This window comes from Poecile atricapillus, chromosome 1 (assembly GCF_030490865.1).
Source record: "Poecile atricapillus isolate bPoeAtr1 chromosome 1, bPoeAtr1.hap1, whole genome shotgun sequence".
In the NCBI taxonomy this organism is placed as follows: domain Eukaryota; kingdom Metazoa; phylum Chordata; class Aves; order Passeriformes; family Paridae; genus Poecile; species Poecile atricapillus.
Window position 1 is genome coordinate 141926385 of NC_081249.1, and position 21288 is coordinate 141947672.

The following is a 21288-nucleotide window of genomic DNA, read 5'->3' on the forward strand; positions in this document are numbered from 1 at the left end:
TGAGAAGGAAAAAGGGATGAGGGAGAGAGGCTCATAGCACAGCCCTAAGGGCAGGAGTACCAGCACAGCTCAAGAGTGCAGTGTGGTAAATCCAGGGACAGAGATTCCAAAATGTAGATTACTGGCAAAAATCCTTGATCACCTACCTGCCTTCATCTTCTTCCAGCTCTTGGGTTATGGTTTTCCCTCTTTTTACAGAAGACTTTGGGTAAGAAGAGATATAAATGCACCATTTATAGCTGAAAATCTTCCAAATGAAGTGTGGGATAAGGCATTTTCTGAACCCATGTTTTTGAAGGGTAGAGAATTTCCTTTCTGTCTTTTCTGGGCAACCAGAACACAGAACATTTGAAGATTGCACCTTTGTCCTACATGGCAGGTATCCAGCTTAGCATTAACTGAAACCAGACAGGCCTTGAGGATTTTTGATTTAAAAAGTAACTGATTACAGTTAAGTATGAGACTATACAAAACTCTCTGAACAATAAAGTCACCATGCAAGCTTTCCCCTGAAAGAGGAGAAACTTACTTAGTGATGCTTTTCAGGGAACCCAGAGCAGCAGTCAAGAATTATGATTCTACCACACTGCTCCTGGACAACAGTTCCATGACAGCAGGAAGAAGAAACTGGAATAGAACTTTTTCTTTCAACTATGAAAGTCTGGGGAAAGTCTGACAGCAACTCAGAGTCCAGACTGCTCTAGACTAAACCAGAGATATGTTTCTGTAATTTAAATTTAATTTGAATTGAGTTTTTATATCAAAGGAAAGTAGGAATTTCCAAAAAAGCCCAAACCAACCAAACAAAATAACCCAACACAAACCGACATGGAAAACCATTTATTTCATCTCTATTGTCTCCATGCAGAGCAGACCAATACAGATGAAGGGGGAAAATGCATAAGAGCAGCTGAAAAAATAGAGCTAGAAAATACAATTCTCTCTGCATTTCCAAAAGTGACAAATGTGGTGGAGTGATGCTCCATTTCCTCCCAAGGCTCTCAATCCCCAGCCCCAGGGCTGATGCAGTAGAAATCTATCAAACCCCTCCCTCCCACAAGCCCCATGCTACCTCCTACCAGGGTATCTTCCCAAGAACCACAGACTATCCATGCCTGTGACAGCAGCCAAGAAAAACAGCTCAGAAATTCTTTCTTCAGTGTCATCCACTTCACATTCCTGAACGCTGAGTATAAAATCCTGACTGTGGTTTTCAGTCTTGGCAAGGCTCAGTGCTGATGCAACAACGCCAACTCATGGGCACTCACCTGGCAATGCCTCAACTTAAATGCCAGCCTTATTTTGGGAAAGACATCTTGAGAAACAGCAGGCATAGCTTTCTGGAGGAAGCCTGCTTCCTCCAGAGCCCTGTTACAGGGTCTGCTTAGCTGCAGTCCCTGGGCAGGAGGAACCCCCAAAGCTAGAACCAGAGGGTTGGCACACTCCCCCAGTCCCTGCAGGCTAACTCATCCTTCCAGGATTAATCATCCTTCCAGGAAAGCAGGAAGTGGATGCTACCTTCAGACCACAGGACAATTGAATGATGGAGAGAGTAGTTGGCACAGGAAGGCAACTTTGTTAAGAGGAATAAACAATTGCACTAAGCCTCCCTCCTTGTTGCAGTGAAACTAGTTACTAACCTAAGTCCAGGAAAAGGAAAGCTGAAAAAAATTCTGACAGCAGTTCCTGGGCAGACAGAACTGCAAGCATGAGCTCTCCAGAATTCACTGAAAAGTAGGACAGGAGCTGTCATAAAAAAGAACTGTGTCAACAGTTCAGAAATCTCTTAGGCAAGTAATGCCTCTGCTGTGGGCAGCATACCTGCCTTGCTGCTCTGACCCAAATCGCCCTCCTAATGCGTGAGCCCTCTTGGTAAGGCCCTGGGCAGACTGGAGAGGTGTACTGCTTCACAAAAGCTGTTAAAAGACTGAGCTAAGTTGGTGTAAACCACACTGTGGCACCTGTTTAGTGTTCAGTGACTCTGCTAGTTCAATTAGACCTGTTTTTAAACAAATTTAAGCAGAGCAAAGTTAAGTTCTACAGAAGGGATGACCTAGCAACTGCACATCTCTGTGGCAATAAAACATCCCTGTGGAATTATGGCCTGGTCAGCCCTGTAAGCTGGGATGGAGGAAAGCACTAGAAATTTTATTTATTTTTATTGGTCTCAAATTGCCAAAAATTTTATCACAAGCATCACATAACAGAAAACTCCTCTTAAAGCATACTTATTGTCACCCTCTCATATCCCTTTCTCACCTTACTGAAAAATATAATCACCAGCAGTTTCAACCTGCCCATCTAAAATATTTCTTATTCATTCGTCCTCAACAGATGAGCTCCACTGTGAGGTAAGAACCCCAGAAATAGGATACCATCGACAGTATGCTCTTAAATAGTCTACACTGAGCAGAGGAAAAGCTAACCAGGAGTTCTCAGTTGCTGCCCAGGCTGTAGTGTTCAAGCCCTTCTGCCATGACAGTCTAGGGGTGCTGCAGCATGCTCAGCAGGTCTAACATGCTACACCCGAAGAAAGCTCTGAAACACGGTGTGGGGCAGATGGTGCATGGACCAGGTCTCATGAGCAGGCTCAGAGGCATGTTCAACTGATGGTTATGAGGAGAGGGAGCTTAGTCACAACAGCTACATGGCTTTCCCTGCAGATGTGAGCGAGCTGGTAGTTGGCAATTGAAGAAATATTTACTGATCATTTATCAGATAAACAGTTGGGCTGTGCTGGCTATTAGGGCTGAGGCAAGTAATCTCCAAGCTAAGTCATTTAACTGTAGTGACCTACCCTAAAGTGCCTCAACTTTTGGCTCAATTTCAATGTAAACAAAATAGACCAAAAGAGCTGGACTGCTGAGGCCAATACTACCTTTAGGAACAAGTAGTGTCAATGAAGAGCCGGAGATCAAGTTGGAAAGGGTCTCTTCCCCTCTATCTCAGCACCATCAACTTCTCGTGGGCAGGGGTCCAGGCTAAAGCTGTTTATTGTTGCTTTGTCATGCCTGTTCTGCCTCCAGCCCTTAAAGCAGTAGGAAAAATCCTTTATCTTCATCAGTGACAGGAATCACCTCTGTTGTTTTCACACAAGAGCTTGGGAGGTGCTGTTCCATCAGAATGAAACATCATTCACTCATAAGTGGAGCAGTTGTTCAGTTCATTTCTGCCCAGTGTATCTTTTGCCCCATAAAAACCGACCAAACAAAAAAAGAACAGAAGCCCTCATGTGTGGATTTTAGCAGAACAGGGATAGGAGAGCCAGGGAATGAAGTCTTGCACAGCCAGACCTCTCTCTCACCTGCTTCTCACACTAGCAGCCAGATCTGCGCACACACACGTAGGAAGTAACATTAGTGTTCCTTATTGCTTTGTAAAGCTCAGAGTCACTGTGGTGGCTCTGGGAGGCATCACGAGGTCTGCGCAGAGGTCACTCAGTTGTGAGCGCGAGTAGCACCATGACTGTAATGCCCGTACACAGGAGCAGAATTTGCTGCAGGGAATTCCTGGGAAAGAAACAGCAAAATTAGGCGGAGCCATAGACCAACCCCCATAGGCAGCTGCACAGAGCTCTCCAATGATTTGTTCTTTGCCCCTCCAAATCTACCACGTGGAGAACCCAACAGCTGTATGAAGTCACTAACACAGATAAGACCCTCCCAGCACCTCCAGCAAAGAAGTTGTCTATAAACTGGCAGGGAGCTGTTCCACTCAGCTGCAAGACCCCACTCCAGGCTTCCAAATCAATTCAAGCTGATTCAGTCATGCAGCTACTCAGATACATATTCATGTCCTTTCACTCACGAGGAAACCAGCACTTATGCAGCATGTGCACAGACACTTTAGGGACCTCATCCAGCTAACAACTATAGTTACAGAAAAAAAAAAAAAATTTGGCCATTCTTTTAGCACTATCTTAGGTTTATTTGGATTGAAGTGACTGTGTGCAGCCCACTTCTGCGTATTCTGCCAACAACCTCTGCCAACACAAGAGGTTACCAACCCAAATTAACACTTCTCCACAAAAAGTTTCAATCTCCTCAGATAGAACTGTGGAGCTGTTTTTTTGAGCACTGTTTCAGTCAAAATTAACTAGGTGAATCAAGGCATCTTATTTAAACTACTAAAGTTACTTGTCTTATTACAATTAAAATAGGAGGGAACATTCAGGGGCAGCTCTGCCAGCAGATCTGAGAGGGCCGTTACTATGGAACAGCTGGATTTGGATCTGCTACAGCCTTAATTAAACTGCAGGAAACTAAAATAATACATGAAGGAAACCCAAATAGATTGGAATATATATACCAGTGCAGAAGAGAGATGTCTGAGAGGGAATACAATGACAGACTACAAAATGCTGAGTGATAAAGAGAAGAAAACTATTATTTTATACTCACACAGCAACAGTGATACCTAATAAAAAAAATATCAATAAGCAAGAGTGTAAAAATCAAATATTTAGAAGCATCACTTAGTACAGTCAAACTCTGTAAACTGCTGCCAAAAAGAGGTTGCAGAGGCCCTAGTTAATGGATAGAGTCAGAAAAGGATGAGAGAAGCATGGAATGATAGATTCACATGTGGCTATTAAACATACACACCTCTGTGGGGCCCTGATTCAGACAGTCCCTACACCAGTATGTGCTGGAGGCTGAAAACAGACTGGGCAGTGGTGTCCTTACTGGACATGTTTCCCAGGAACCTGCTCTAGCTGGCCCTGCTGCATACTGTGCCAGCACAATCTCTGGGACTCACCCAGGTGAAAGCTCTTGTGTTACAGAGGGTCTTTGTAGTCCCACAAATGCAATAAATAGCACAGCAGTCTATTTTGAGTCCAGTCTTGTCCATAGGATTTGAAATGCTGGCATTCACGCACTTGCAGAAGAGGCACAGGGAAGGGATATATCCCTGCCCCCTGGCAGCACGAATTGCTGCAGAGGAACAGGAGGGAGCACTTACCAAGGATTCTTTTCCTCCAGGAGATCAGGCACAACGTTTACCAAGGCAATGTACAAAAATCCTCCAGAAGTGAAAGGGAGGATCCAGGCTACTGTTTCTCCTGCACGAATACAGAAAGCTTTGGTTATTACTGAGACAGAGCCATGGGAGACAACACAGAAGGGAAAGAAGATACACAAGGATGATAAGCACTGCCTCCCACCCCCCATTTCTAAAGAGGTCCCAAGGAACCTTACCTGCTCCTTTTGGTGACTGAGCACATATTGCAAAGCAGGCTCCTAGAATTCCCCCCAGAGCTGTGGAAAGCTGCATCTTGGCTGCACTCCAGCGGTCAAAGCCAGCCCGAAGTAGGATTGCAAAGTCTCCAACCTAAGAAAACCAAGAACTGACAGTTAATAAACTTGAATACTAAATTCTCAGTCACAAAGGTCATTTACAACAAGGCCAGTGCTTCAAGACTGTTCCTGGTTTTCAATGTTGTCAGTCTCCCCAGAGGCAGCAGCTTTCAAGAAGACAAAAAAATGTTAACCAGACCCAGACCTCCTCTTAGTAGAAGGAAGCACATTATAATCCCCCTTGTGATGGCAGGATACAAAGCCCTCTCACCTCGTGTGGGATTTCATGCAGGAGAATGGCCATTGTGGTAAGGAACCCAACCTGCAGCAGAGAGAAAGCAATTAGAAAACAATCCCAGTTTTCTTAGATGAATCCCATCATGCCCCATACACTTACAGGGATCCAGCTGGAGCAGTAGATCCCATGAGTGCAGGGTTGACTGTGAGTTTACCATTCTCACAGTCATGGTGCTCCAGCTCAGGGCAATGGGGATGCCATAGCCCATCATCAGTGTTGAAGACCAAAGAAAAATGCAGTAAACATCTCTGCCTTTTCTGTGTCCCAGTTTCTGAGGTGACCATCCTCATCATGTTATTTTTGGACTGCCTTTTGAGTAGACTAGGGTAGATGAGCTAATCCATCCCCTAATGCCAGTACAAATGACTAACATGTCCCAAATTCAAAGAAGGCATCATAGGGTCAGGATAGGGTTGGGTTTTACTGTAGCCTGTATTTTCTCAGAAAATTCCAGCAAATAGGAAGGAACTCCTTTACATTTTTTGTCGGTTTCACACTTGAGACAAGGCCTCTCCATTTCAGTACACAGCTGGGAACAGAAACCTTACCTTTCTGCTAACCAGGAAGCTGGCTGCTACTGCCAGGCCATGGGTGAAGTTATCAATGGTGTTGGCCAGCAGATTGAGGTACCCACTAATCTGCAAAGAGAAGAAAGAGCCCCGATAAAGGAAGAGATGTAAGAAGATAAAAGCAAGCACACGGCTTAGACATGGGTTATGCAGCCACAATCAGATGGTAAAGGACAGAGCACAATGCTGCTTCTGCTGAAAATCTTAAACTATATCAGTGCTTGAGTACAAATTAAATGTCATTTTTAGTTTTAGAGTAAACTAAGTTTTAGGGTAAGCAATTATTGTCTGAGATTAGAATAATTACTGTATGCAAATGATGAAGAGCTCTAAAAACAGAAAAATAAAAGAAAAAGAAGAAAGTCAAAATACAAGAATAAGGTAACACTAATTTACACAGGTGACTGGATTCAAATATGACTTGATCTTGTTTTCAAGTCATGTACTTTAATATCCAACTGTTAAATATCTCCTCTTCAAAAGCTGGCAAAAACAATGCAACAGAACAAATGCTGCTGGAATTGCTTTCTATAACTAAATAAATCTTCAAACATTATACCAAAAAAGTTTGTGCTTGTGGGTTTGCTTTCCCTTAACAAAGAATCAAAAGAGAAGATAGTGATGACAGTCACCAAAAAAACACCTACTAGAAGGCTGCATAGCATGTATCAGCATTTGCAGATAAACACATTTCTTAAAATTATAAGCATAAAGCAGCTGCCTTCCTCAGAAGCCCATCTCCATATTAAAATTCTCTAACATTCTAACTAGGGTCATCTCCTGACAAAATCTGAGTATTTAACCTAAAGTAATTTTACTGGAGGGTATCACTCCAGCTCTTTAGCTCACAGGTTTTGGGTTTTTTCCATCAGATTTAACAAAAACTACTGCATGTTGGTCCTGAGATACTGCAGCTCACTACAGGGCACTTCGGTTTATTATCAAACCAGGTGTTAACCCATATATCATCAATCTGTCTCTGGACTGCAAGAACTCCAGATACAGGGCAGTATCCAGTGAGTGGAGAGACTGGAAACTGTGAAGCATTAACCTCTTCACCACAGCATCAGATGCCAAAGTTCAGCTGATGGACTTCATTAGCTTTTTTTGGTCTTGTGCTCTTCCTTGTTTCTATCTAATTTTTTAAAGTTCATAGATGATTAAATATGAAAATGAAGGACTCAGCAGAACCTAGCCTACTTTTAAGTAATAATCTAAGTAACATCTCCACAATGAATGGAAAAGAAGATCCCTGCATGTTTTTATAAGGAAGGAAACACAAACAGATGCATGCAGGCAAACCCAAGACGAAAATTCTCCTTTTTATGTTGTTTTATTTACGTGATGGTGTTTCACCGACAGGATAATAATAATTATTCAGAGAAGTTTTACACAAAAATGCTTTCCCATACCACCATATAGGGAAAAAATAGACTTCATGATTAAAACATTATGACTTTTTGTTGTCAGTGGCTTGGGCAAAAGCTGTCACTGAAAGAAGCAAAGCTTTGGAGTGCTCAGAAATAAATTGGGTTGATTTGACAGTTATGAGCCTCTGACATTTACATTCTGCGAATCCCTAATAGGATTCTCTCATTGCTCATAAAGAGCACAGCCAGATGAAGTGTTTATGTTCATGCTTCAGAATTAATGTCACTGTGTAATAAAACAGACTTCCACAAATCAACCAGGACCCCATGTGCCACAGGGGGAAAGAAAGAATAAGCAAGGCAAAAGTACTGTACACAATGTTTTCACTTGTTGAGGGAATAAAGGCTTCAATGAGGGACAGAACTGATCTATGTTTGCATGCAAAGGAGATCTCCCACCTGACATTTTCAAGCTAGGACAAATTCTAGCCGCAGCTAAAAAGCAGAAGTTCTAATATATATGTGGACAACAGTCAACTCACTACAATTTAATAATCATTAAGTCCTGGAGGATGACTTTGCTCATTTAACTAGTATCTTTCCCTTTTTGTTTGCTGAAAAAATAGGGGTTTCAGAGAGAATAGAAGAACCAAAGAAATCTGCCATGCTATGGATTTCACTCTTTCCTTCGCGAGTACCTACTCTGTTCACTCCCAGCAACACCACTTCCCTGCAGGTGCCCTGCCCAGCACACATGGTGTGGCATCCCTGTCCCCAGCAGGCTGAGCCAGCTGCAGCCAGGAGCATCTGCCAGGCAGCACGTGGCACCTGAGTTCCAACTGCTGCTTTCAACAGGGCATCCCTTTGCATTCCTCCTCTACTGCCACGCTGATTTTTATGGAACTTGCAGAAATCTGATCACCCTCAAGACTCCTATCCTCTCTTGAACTCAAGGAAAATTAATTATGGGTTCAAAAGTTATTGAAAATGAAGGGCAGAACAGATGGACAGACAGATGGAATGACTGCTTATGTTGTTGCCTAAGGAAACAGGCTAACAACGCAGGAGTATCTTGCTAGGTTTGATAATTTCCACCCTACCGGGAAGACTATTAAAATATTCAGATTATAAGATCAGAAGGTAGAAAGTTAAAACTATACCCATTAAGTCTTCGGTTTCTAATTCATGCATATTGACAACCGTCTGTAAAACTGAACAGATGTGTCAGGATTTTAAAGCTAGAAGGGCTCTCCATGGTTGTCTCAGCCTTCCACATAACACAACTGAAAGAATTTAATTTAATTTGTGCACAAAGTTCATTGTTTCTTAAGCTATCATGTACTCTGTAGAGAGCAGCTTAAACCACAGTTTATAGCTCACAAGTGATAAAAAATCTGCTATCTCTAAGGCAAGTTGGTCCATTGGCAAGTTTCCCTCAGTTAGAGAGTTGTCTCTATGTTCTAGTCTGCTACTGTTTGCTATAGCTGTAACCATTCAAATTTAGTCATTCCTCGAACACGGGTATTTGTATACTCTAAGTCACCCTTGATCTATCATGACTACAGAGCTAAACTAAAGAAAGACACTTATCATGTATTGCAAACTTAAAATATTGTTTCATCTCATTCCAGGCTCCTTTACAAATTATCAGTAGTATTTTTGATATTTGGAATGGCTCTACTGAAAAAGTCAGATAGTTGTTCCACTACTGCTATGCAGAAAGAAGAACTCTCACCTCTCCTCTTACATATTATTTCCTACTCATCCATCCTCCTGGCTGTAGCATTATGGGGGAAGAACGTGTTCAGACAATTTCATACTGCAATCCTCTTATGTTTTTCCAAGGCACTTGACTTGACTAACTAGAAACTATCCCTATCTTGTAAATATGATCTGTGGTCCTTCTTAATCTATTCCTTATAATTGCATGTATCAAAACCTGTTAAAAATTCAGCGCTTTTGATGAAGTTGCTCAGTTTAGCTGCTATCGCTGACTTCATGCAGTCACAATGTGCCATTTATGTAACACAGTACCTGCAAATGTGAAGAAATACTGTTTTTATAAATAATGACTTAGAAAAATCATAACCCACCAGTGAACAGATTTGAGGGGGGCTGCATTAAACCAGTCCCTTTTGATAACATAGAATAACAGATTTTTAATACAGCTAATATTAGCAAAGTTGATTAGAATGGGGGAGAAAGTTATGTTTTATGTACATTTGTCATGGCCTTTATTAAACTATTTAATGCCTGAATAAGAGGCAGGAAAAGTGTCTTGCTGATAAGAATTTATCTTACATAAAATCATATAAATTAGCATTAATTACATTATTTTTTCTATTAGGACATGTCCTGAGCAATTGTATCACCTATCAGTGTTTCATTTCTACTTGAAATCAGTAGTCTATAGTTCCTTATATAAACCCTTCCAAAATTAGGGCACAATATTTTATAACCCAGTAATATTGGTGTCTTCACTACTACCACCTCTAGAACCATCCACGTGGCACCTTGCAGTTTGTGCAGTGTTATGTATAAATTACATGAATGTGACGGATGTCAAAAATACTCAGTGACCTCAGCATAACTTTCATGTTCTGTAGGAAGAGCAATAAAGTTACAGCAAAGCAAATTTAAAATAGAAAGACTGAAGAGCCTCTGCCTGACCACATATGCAGTTTTAGGCTAGTTCACTTTCTGTCCATAGTTACACTCATACAATCTTGCACATTTTTATGGGCTTTCAAACTCAAATTGCAGGTCCTCCTTCACCAAAGCGGTTGTTTACTCTCTCACTTGTAAGTTCACCCAGAAAAGGGTTTTCCAAAGTACAAAAATAGTAACACTGAACAGAAAGCCAAGCCAATGTAAAGGTTATCCACTTTCCAATGGTGCAGGGCTCTTCCTCCTCCACCTCCAGTCCTATGAGCCTATGAGCTGATCTCCCTTATCCCAGCACTACAGGCAGCCTGTCTGCATGCCAAGCTGATTCAAGAAGTTAAGTTAGGAGAGAAATAGACCGGGGGGTGGGAGGTGGGTGTGTGGGTGTAGACAAGCAAATCCTTTGCCTGTTTAGCTCCCTGAATAGGCTCACTGTGAGGTCAGATGAGACCCAGTGCAAAGGAAGTGATGGGAAATACAGGTTTGGAGACAGAAGTGGACAAGAAGTCCTTTCTGGCAGCAGGTAAACTGATAATCTGAGAAACTGAACTTTTAAATTCTACACTGGGTAGCTTCAACACATTTCCTAAAGGTGTCAAAACACTTCCAAAAGGTGCCTTAAAAGGAAAAGTGCAGCTCAGAATCAGTACAATGCAGGCTGTAGAGAACAGAGAAATCATGGTGCAAAAAATTAAGCAAATAAAGACATATTGACTATAAAATATAGAGTAACAAAACATGAAATTCTGTATTTTGGTATCAGAATTCAGCCAAAACACACATCATCAGACTTATGCCTTTATAATATTAACTTAGCCTCTTCCACATAAGTTGCAGTGTAGATTTTCTCCACGTTTGCTACTTCCTCCCTGCTGTGACCAGGACACACTTTGAGAGAGCAAAATTAAGCACAATTCAAATGCTGAGTTCCCTACTCAAGCACATTCTTTCCACAGACAATTCCTGACTAAAAAGAGAAGGTGAGTTTGTGGGTCTCTTACCTTGATTCTGTTGTTTTTTGGACCAGACTGAAGAGAGGAGCCATTACACTGAGCTCGTACTCTTTGGGACTGAGAGGACCCCTTCGGCAGGGGACAGCCACTTCCATTGGGAATCTTTCCAGATGGTGCTTTGGAATCACAGTCCTAAATTAGGGGAAACAAACCTGCCACTGAGTTTTTTTCAGTGATGAATGAGCATGAATCAGGATCAGAAATCCAAGCTTCACCCTTAATCCTTTTGTCCTTACAATGTGACTCAGAAGCTTTGACACCCCAGTTTAGTAGTAACAGCCAGAAATGAGATTGATTCTGAGATTATGACATCTGCCCTGAAAGACAACAAGAGCTAAGACTTCCCAGTCCTCAAGAGAAATAGAAAGAGGAGGAATTGGAGTCACAATCCCTTGGCATGAGATAGATTCCACTAGAAAGATAAGGGACTGAGCCTGCCCCTCCTGTTAGCAGCTGCTGCCCAGAGAAATACAACTCCATCTGGGCCGGAGATGGGGGAAAGGAGTCTTGCTCTCCCCAGTGCATCAGAATAGTCTACAGAATTATTCTACAGCTGGGATCATCATCTTCCAAAGATATTTATCTAGCATTTCAGCCTCTCTCTAAGTGAGAAGATGAAGTTCCTTTAAAGTCTCACATTGAGTCAAAGTTAACACCTAATTGCTCCTATGTAGTGCCTGACCTTCAGTTTCACCTCTCAAAAGTCATGGCACAGCAAGGACTGAAGAGTCTAAAGGAGCTGCAACTAGGAGTTGTGAGATGTCTGAAGACTAGGTGCTCTCCTCTGTCTTGGAACTATCTTCTGCTACCTCATCTATCACCCCTTTGCAGCTGGGTGAATCCTTTGAATTTAGGATTACTTGGCCAATCATAAACCCCTTCTACCACACAAAGTAACCCAAGCAAGCATCTGGTCCAAGACATAACCAAGACATCTTCAAGAAGACTGGCCTTTGTCCTGACTGAGATCCCAGAAAGAGAATGAGTCACAATGGGTCAGTGGAACATTCATCAGCAAGCTGCCACCCCTCAAAGCTTACTTGAGCAAAAAGCTTATTTGCAGAGTGCTCCAGCTCCCAGTCCCCACAAAACAGGAGCCCTCTGTTACACTTACCTCATGAAGAACAAAACCAAACCAGAAGTGAGAAATCTCAGTTAAAACCACAAAACAAAAGCCTGAAACCTACTCCTACAGACCAATGGCAAAAAAGTGGCGAAAAAACTCCCAAAGGGCAATGACAAGGTACTCACAGCTACAGGATAATTTCCTGATGCTGTCAGATAAGGCAGATGAGGTATTTAGTACAGAGCTTCAAATATAAGAGCACTCCCTCCCCTCAGGCTGCTAACTTACCACACCATGATACTCCTCCTCTTTCTCTAGGAAGATCTTCTCTAGCACCAGGAAGGTCAGGAAACCAATGATCACCCAGAGACCAAGAAGCTTCTGCTGCTGAAAGCTCTGCCCTTCTCCTGAAGGACCAAAGAGAAATCTTCATGTTTCTATTAAGTAGGTAGCTTTTCATGCAGTTCCAAGACAAAAAATAAATGACAATGTAAAAACTCCCTGCAAGGTAGGAGGAGTAAACACATCTCAAAACAGATTAGTTTAACTTGCTCATTCTTGATATAACAGATACCATCATTGAGACACTCAGAGTGAGAGCCACCAACCTTTCTTCCACATCAGCTCAACACAGAGTATTTCCTAACAACACTGGGAATTTCCCTGAGCTCCAGAGGCAAGTGAATATTACATCAACTAAAATCCAGCAGCTGTACCTACTGAAGAGCAAGCCCTGACATGAAATCTGCTGTTAGTGGAGTTACAAACTCACCTTCCCCTTTCTGCCACACCTCAGCAAGTTATTATGCCCAAAGCTATAAACTTTCTTTTCAATTACAGCCAAGCTTGTGAGATAATAATCCATTCAGCCTCACTGCAGAAATGGAAATTGCATTGCACTGGAAGAACAGAAAGACTCTGTAACAGGACTTACATGGGTCAAGGAAACCTTTATGCTTCAGGACAGTCTGGCAGAAGCAAACAAGCTTGAGCAGGAAGACAGAGTAATTTGGGAACCACTGTAGAAAGGGTGAAAAAAAAGTACAGCAGGTTCTGCTGACAGTCCTAGAGCTGTGAGGAAAAAGAGGACTAAAGGCCTGGAAGATTTGAAACCCCAGGACATAGGTGCAAGAAAGTCTGGGAAACCCAGGGCATTATCTTCCCTCTCTCACATTTTCAGCAGGAAAACTACTTTTTGGTTTCTCAAAAGGTGGGATGCAGCAGCAATTGCTTTTTATGATATCAGTTTGCTGAAGCAGAGATACAAACATTATAGGTTTCAGCAACCCTGGCTATTTGAGGGATGAAGGAACCATACTGATACCACAAGGTCTATACCAACTCAGTGTTTAATTTGCTGGCAAACACAAGTTTCTGTCACCTCCATTTCCTTTTTCTTCCCCTGCTCCACCCTCCAATCTCAATTGTGGCTCTATAGACAATGTTCCATGACTTCTCATGGAGCAAAGACTGCAACACATGAGCACCCATAAATCAAAGCATACAACAGAGGGGCCCCAGTTAGTGCCAAAAAAGAGGTTCTAGGAATAACACTATTATAGGGACAGATTTTTAAAAAAGGTGCACCTGATCCCTAACTGAGATGTTGAACATGTTCATGTACCAGACCACATACACATTCATAACTTCCCACCAGGAAAGGACCAAAGGAAAATCAACAGATATTTACAGGAGTCCAAGGTGTGATAAGGAAAGTTAATAGACAAGAAAACCATTCCAAGTTACTAACCATAGAGAAATCATGGCCAACTGAGAAAGCCTCTAATTTCAAAGTCTGGAGGACTTCTAAGTACAAAGATGTAGTACTAAGTGCGTGGTCTTTTAGTCTCACATCCTTCCCTCAGCATCTGCTTTCATATATTACTTGAAAAAGGATACCAGCCTAGACCAGTTTTTGGGCAGACCCAGACTAGAGCTTGGGCTTTCATGGCAGAACAGATTCAAAACAGGGACAGTGCAAGCTTTCAGGCACATAAGGCTCTCATACCTGTTGTTGCACTGCATGTGTAGGCCCAGGCTTCAGGAAGCAGGTGGAGAAACACATTTCCCAGCAGTCCACCAATGGCAAAACTCAACAACTGCTTCAAACGGTGTGACCCAGCTAAAAAAAAAAAATAAAAAATGAAAAGAAGAAACAAGAAGCAAAAATCTGATCACTACTCAGCCAGGAACTAAAACACCTCCAGCTGAGATTTGCACAAAGAAACCCAAACTGGAAGCATCTGGAAAGCAAGCTTTTGAAGTAGAGAGCACAAACCAAATGGAGTGCAAGAAAAAGCCCTTGCACCATTTGGCTAGGACAATAGTGTGTGGGAGGGTCCTGAACCAAGCAGGGTAAAAAACAGTATTCTGTTCAGTACAAGCTCCATCCAGGGCTTTCATTTGTCAAAGGACTCCATTTCAAGTTCACAGGTATGGATTAAAGCACTGAAAACAGATTTTCTATTTTAGAGAACATTTCTGTGACTAGGTCCCGTTCACCACTGTGCTGCTATCACATCCCAGGACATCTGGCTTCAGAAAGGCCAGTGCAGTTGGCAGGTTTACCTTCTGACCGCAGCGCAGCTCCTGTCTCAAGGGGGATCACCAGCAAGGGGAAGACCCCACTCAGCCCCACCATGAAGGAACCGATGAGAGAACAGATCCAAGCATCCAGCCGCTCACTGCTGAATAGGTGGCCCCAAGACTCTGCCTCCGTGTCACACAGAGAACCAGAACTAGCAGCAACATGACTCCTCGGGAGCTGCTGAGCTTCACAGGCCGCGATCAGGAACAAGGAGAGTGTCCCATCAAGCAGGAGTTTTTGTTTTGTCATTGCTAAGTGGTCTCAGCCGGGCTGGCCAATCTCTGAAAAGAGAAGGGGAAGCAGTCCTGAAAACATGTTTAACCCTTTGTTCCACCATCCCAGAGGAAAAGCCTTGGAGACACCAAGCCCTCCCTTCAGTGTTTTAGCACAGGTATGAATACCCATGAGGAACACCTGAAACTCTTCTTGATTTCAGCACAGCGCTGAAGGACAGAGAGGCTGTTTATCAATGGGTGTATGAAACTGAGACACCTTGGGAAAGCATCAGGCTTTCACTATTTCCCTTCAGATGAGCTGGACAGGGACTCCCAAGTACCCTTGTTCTTGCCCTTCAGTGTCCCAAGGCTTCAGCAAAAGGTATTGACCAGAGATGCTACCAGGTAAGTCTTCTCTTTGCCATGGAACAGCACCCCTGAAACAAATTAAGATGCAAGACAGGCAACATAACAGAGGCCCTGTAAACTCATGAGTGGTGAAAAGATGGGGAACAGGGTAGATTATTCACCATCTCGTCAGACAAAAGTGCAGACACCCATCCACATGGGGCCAGTGAGGGTCAGCTTCAAAACAAACAAATATGACCCTTCATCAGCAGGTAACTTGTGTGGTAGCACTTCTCCAAAAATGATGAAAAATTTTACATGCACTCATCCGAAGACAGGATAAGTACTAGAAAGCCAAATCTATTGATTGTTAATGGTTAAATGATTAAAGCTCATACTAGACGCAGGAAATTCCCTAATATGAGAGGAGCTGAAGAACGGAAGTGTACTTGAAAAATACCATATCTACTTGTCCTGTTTTTATCCTTTTGTAGAAGTATACTGGATTAGATGGTCTCTTAGTCAAAATCAGCACAGCTGTTAATAAGAGCTCTGCAGTCACAAGAAGACTGGAGAAGAGGGCATGTTAGAAGAGAAAAATAAAGATAATTACACTCATTGACAGAGATGGAAGGAAAGCAAATGATATAAAAGCGGAAGTGCAAATGTTCCTTATATTCCAGAAGAAAAAGTTAAATGTGACAAGCAAAATTAATTTGGAAATGGGAGAAAAGGGTGGGTTAGAAAGAGATATACCTAATAAATGTTCACAAAACAGCTCTTGAGAGGTAATAACAGCATTCACCTGAAAGCATGTAAGAAACCAATCTAATCCGAAGCATCAGTGACCATCTTTGAAAATTTACAGGAGTATGGGTAGGCCACAAGAAGGCTGGAGAAGCATCATGCCTCACCTACCTTTATAAAAGGAAAAAAAAAGGTGGGAGAAGTTACACACCAGTAACTTCAATCCTCTGAAGGACTCTTGATCAAATTAAATGATCAGTTTGTAGTTACCTATAAGATAAGAAATTGATAAAGATATCAAAGCATTAAGTATCAGCCAGGTAGAAGGGGACCTGAAATTATCAAGACAAAATTCAGGGTGTTGGAGCCAATCTAAGACTGTAAATGAAAAGGGTGGTGTTGCCCCTTGTCCCCCCCCTCCTTCAAGAAGCATCACCTCTCCATGCTCACACCAGACTCTACCAGTGAGCAGCATCAGAAGAAACAAGCAGGAAAATCTACTTTTAACTCATGGCCCCATGCCAATTTCAGTCCCTGAACAAAAACACTGCAGGAGGAAAGCCAAGCTGCAATCAGAAGCAATCAGAAAGAAATTAAGGGACAGGGTCCCATGGCTTCTCTGAAGGAGAGCACCAATCTCAAAGCACAGTGACCATGAACATCAGGAGCAGGGATGCAAGAAGGAATCAGTGAAGACACTGGCTTGGCTTGTTGAGCAAGGACTGCTAATGCTATCACTTTTCTCTTACAACAACAACAAAAAATCCCTCAATACAACAAGTTCAAACCAGCTCAGGATTTTGGGACACCTAATCACAGGTTTAGATCTGGCTGCAGGAACCCCACACCTACCTATAACCTACTATCAAACCAATCTCAGTAAAGAGCAGTACAAAACAGTACACTAAAGGCAGGGGAGGCAGGTGTGGAATCAAATGGAAATGACAAAACACTAATTCCAACATGCTACAAAGAAAAAAGCACACACTGATTGAAAAATTAATTCCAAACCAGCAAGCTTATGTTGCTACAAAAAGGGTAAATGTCATCCTGGCACAAAGTAGTAGTGCCACTGTAGCCAACAGACCACATCCAGCCCCACATATTTATTCTTCCTCATAAAACACATGCAAAAATCTGAGACACTGCAGTGGAAAGAAACAAAAACTAGAGTGTAGAGAGCATGACCTGGAAAAAGGACTGAAGGACCTTGGTGTGTTTAGTCTTAAAAAGATAACAACAAAGGAACAGAACAGCCTGCATACATTAAAAGTCACAAGAAAAAGGGAAAGTGCCCAGCTCTTTTTCCACATCAGTTCAGATGGTAAACAAGATTTAACCTGAATATGAAGAAACAAATATACATAGTGCCAAAGTGGGGATATACTGGAACAGGTTACCTAGGATGCAGAATCTCCAGCACTATATTTTGTTGGGGTGTTTTGGGTTTGTTTATGCTTTTGGGTTTTTTTAATTTTGAGAAAAAGAAACAGCTGATGCAGATACCATTTCATTACAAGGATTAGATCCCTTCTTTGAAGTCCTTCAGGCCTACACCCCATCCACCTCTGGAGTGGGCCTGATAAATGCCCTCATCCTTTATGATAGGATTAGACCTATAAAATGGCTGAGAACTTTGTGAGGAACACACCAAAAATAAATCAGAATTTATACAACTATACATGCCTATGAAGAAGCAACAAACACACATAGCTCAGCAATGATGGGAAGCAGCACAGATCTCTTCTGTAACAATGTCACAGCTTTTGAAAATCAATCTGGAAAAGTAAACACTGCCATTATTTCAACAGGTCGATTTCTTGAATTTCATTCTCCACACTCACAACCCACAGAAGTCCCAGGGGACACCTGAAAGGGTCTTAGAGACTAAGACACAGTAGCACACAAGACAAAGGGCATGTCCAGAACTCTGAAAAAGGTCTGCATTCGTGGCTTCATGCTGCTCTTCCAGCCACAAAAAGGGATCAGGTTCCTCAAAAAGGGGATGGTGGTGGAAAACAAATGGGTAAAAAGGTGTAGGAAACTGATTCCCCTAACTCACATTAGTGTTGGTCAACTTTGTGTGGCCCACAGGTCTTTCTTCTGCTATTACCCCCATGAGGAAAAATCAGCACATTTCTTTACTCCTGTGCAGCCAGACCATCATTACATCATGCCTCAGGAACAACCTCCTATCTCAATGCAATAAACTCCTCATGTTTATAAAACATCTATGAGAAGCTCGGTGTATTGTCCAGGACACACCTGAACTGTTCTTTGTGTCCAGCTAATTGTTTAGGGCATATTCCTAGCATTTCCTTATTCCTAACACATCATAACCACTTGCTAAAAAAAAAACAAAAATAAAATAAAATTCAAACATTCAAATTGGTTGCTCCTATGACAAATTTTTAAGAGGAAGAAAATAAGCAGTGAAGACATAGTCATAGGAAAAAACTTCTCAAGAGGAAAATAATACCCTGTCAGAACAGTTGCAAAGGATGGAGGAAGTCTCTACGTACCCTTAATTTCAGACAACAGCATCTGTTTTTAGGAACCCAGTCAGAGAATGTCTTGAGAAATTTCTAGAGAAAGCAGTGCAGGTTCTCAGAGACATCTGTGCTCACAAGGCAGAGGCATAAGCAGGTTTAGAGATGTGTTTTCTCAGGAAGGGTTTATCACATGCTTAAGAGCACAAAACTCTGGGAGAAAAATAGCCAGCGGGTTGTTTACTTATCAGTTTTGACAATTCTCCATGTGGGATCACAGCTCCCAGCTGTGTTCAATTCACAGCCTGGTGACCATGACCACTGGCAGCACTCTCCAGAGCTCCACATCTCTGAGCTTTCAGGACTCAGGTCTGCTGAGTTCCTCCTGCAACAGCCTCAGGCCTGGAATAACCATTAGGCTTTCCCAGCCCAGAAAGAACAAATAAATGAGAATTTGCCATTTACACGCTCCTGAGCAGAGGAAGCTGCACACCAAGCCAGGAGATGCATGAGGCTCCCAGCGCTTCCCGTACCTCACAGTGCTCACTGAGCACCTCTGTAGCAGGCAGGGACTGAGGAAACATAGACAAAATTAAAATGCCAAAGCAAAAACCTACTGGAAAAGAGAAAATGAAATATTGACCTGACGACCATGCTTCTATCTATTACTCTCTTCCTAGACATTCTGCCTTCTCAGACCACAGAATTTCTTCTCTCGGTGCAATTGCTCATTGCCACATAATAACATTTTAGATGTTGTTCAAAGGAAAAAAAAATAAAATAAAAGGCTTTTTTTACAAGTGTTTTCCCTGGAAGCCAGTTGCCTGGTCTTACAGTTGGAAGAGTACTGCATGGAATGGAAAAAAAAGTTATTTTCCAGGGAGGAAGCATAATTTGCAGCCAAAAAACTCAGCATGAACCACCTCCCTCCATTAGCCCTGTGGAGAGTTTTGAATTCCTCCTGGAAACCCTGACCTCGGCAGAAGCACAAAAGGTCTCCAGTACTCCCTGAGCATTCCCTTCTCTCTGAATCACTGCCTATCTCTGAGGAATGCACTGCTCTGGTGGGACCCTTCCCTTTTGCCCCATCCCTCTCATAAAAAACCACTCTGCACAGACTCACATTTCTGCAAATGACAGCGTGTGCTAAAAGCTAGGGGTGCACAGGGTTACAAACAATGGGGTCGCAGATCAGAACAGATTACAGACCCGGGGGAAACCTACGAGCTGGCAAGGAAGGCATTTGAAACAGCCTGAACGCTAACGGAGTTTGGGAGACTGCGACTCCTTCCCCATCCTGCATCCTTTCATCCCTAGGATGAGAGGGAAGTTTGAGGACCAGGCAGTGGCGTTCATTCCCTCTGGGCTGGGTGGGATGTCTCCCCTCTCAGCCCACTCTCCGTGGCAGCCCGAAGCACAGGCCGGGCAGAGCGCCCCGCTCCCGCTGTCCTCGCCGGGCTCCGGCCCCGCTCTCCCCGCAGGCGATTAACGCGGCGGGCCAGCTCGTGTCATTGTCCCTGACATCGCGGCGGACGGGACAGACAGCGCGGGTTTTCCATTAGGGGAACGCTGAGCGATGCAAAGCGAGACACATTAGCCGCGGGGCGGATTAGTAATGAACGCTGCTCACGCACCTTTCTGGAGCAGCACACTACGTGCCGCCCGGGGTCCCTGTGCCACTGTGGCCGCGCAGACCCGGCCCCCCCGCTCCGCGCGTCCCGCGGGGCAGCCCCCGCGCCGAGACCTTCTCGCGGCACCGTCTACCGGAGGAGGGACTTCCAAAACTTTCTCGGCTGCGTCCCGCGGGGACTGCGCTCGCAGCCCCGGGCACGCCCGCAGCGGCAGCCGCCCGGCTCCGCGCCCCCGGCGAGCTGCGGCAAAGGCGGGCTGCGAGGGGGGACGCGGCCCCGGGAGCCCGGGGGCAGCCGCGGCCCCGGAGCGGGCGGCGCGCAGCCCACGGTCCCGCCGGGCCGGGGCACGGCTGCCGGCAGCAGCGGCCCCGCCAGCCGCTCCCCGCCGCGTCTTTCCCGAAGTTGTCCCTCGCTCGGCCCGGCCGGACTCCCCCAGAACCGGACTCGGCTCCGCTGCGTGTGGCGGTGCCCGGCCCCGCTCACCCCGTCCCGCCGCCCGGGGGTGAGCTGCGCTGCCGCCCCCGGCCCCGCCGTCCCCCCTCGCACCGCAGCAGCGGCCCGGTGACCCCCGCCCCCGGCTGCGCCCCCGGGCCGCCGGCCGCAGTTACCGTGCGCCACCGCCGCCGTGCCCCGGGCCGCCGCTGCCATCCAGCCGCGGCTCGGCGCGGGCCTGCCCCGCCCGGCGGCCCCTCGGCTCCGCCTCCCCCGGCCGGCCACGTCGGTCCCGGCCTCCTCGGCTCCAGCGCCGCCGCCCCGCCGGGCACCCGCCGCCGCCGCCGTGCTGCGCTTCCGGCCGCCGCCGCCGTGTCCAGGCGGGGCGGGAGCGGGGCTGCCCACGGGCACACGGAGCCTGGGAAACAGCCCCTCGCGGCTCCGAGGGGTGTGTTTGTACACATCCCCGAGGAGGGCTGCGGGGGCACAAACGCGCGTGCTGTGCGACACGCGGACTTCTGGAACATACTTGCTGAGATTTTTTTTTTCCTTATTTTTTTAA

General features: G+C 44.5%; 1 protein-coding gene across 3 annotated transcripts; it reads right to left on the reverse strand.

Moving 5' to 3' along the window:
- Positions 1 to 825: 825 nt before the first annotated feature.
- SLC39A13 (solute carrier family 39 member 13) lies at positions 826 to 21055 on the reverse strand. Of its 3 annotated transcripts, none has more exons than XM_058854121.1 (11): positions 20903 to 21046; positions 16346 to 16444; positions 14846 to 15145; positions 14286 to 14399; positions 12566 to 12684; positions 11200 to 11343; positions 6144 to 6233; positions 5569 to 5619; positions 5199 to 5331; positions 4963 to 5062; positions 826 to 3509 (listed from the first exon to the last, which is right to left on the reverse strand). In XM_058854121.1, exons 3-11 carry the CDS (start codon positions 15111 to 15113, stop codon positions 3434 to 3436), a joined length of 1095 nt encoding a protein of 364 aa, XP_058710104.1. In that variant the 5' UTR covers positions 15114 to 15145; positions 16346 to 16444; positions 20903 to 21046; the 3' UTR covers positions 826 to 3433. The 3 variants fall into 3 exon arrangements, with proteins under 3 accessions (XP_058710104.1, XP_058710123.1, XP_058710115.1); XM_058854140.1 differs by lacking the exon at positions 20903 to 21046 and adding an exon at positions 20298 to 20516; XM_058854132.1 differs by lacking the exon at positions 16346 to 16444 and having other exon boundaries at positions 20903 to 21055.
- Between the last annotated feature and the right edge of the window lie 233 nt (positions 21056 to 21288).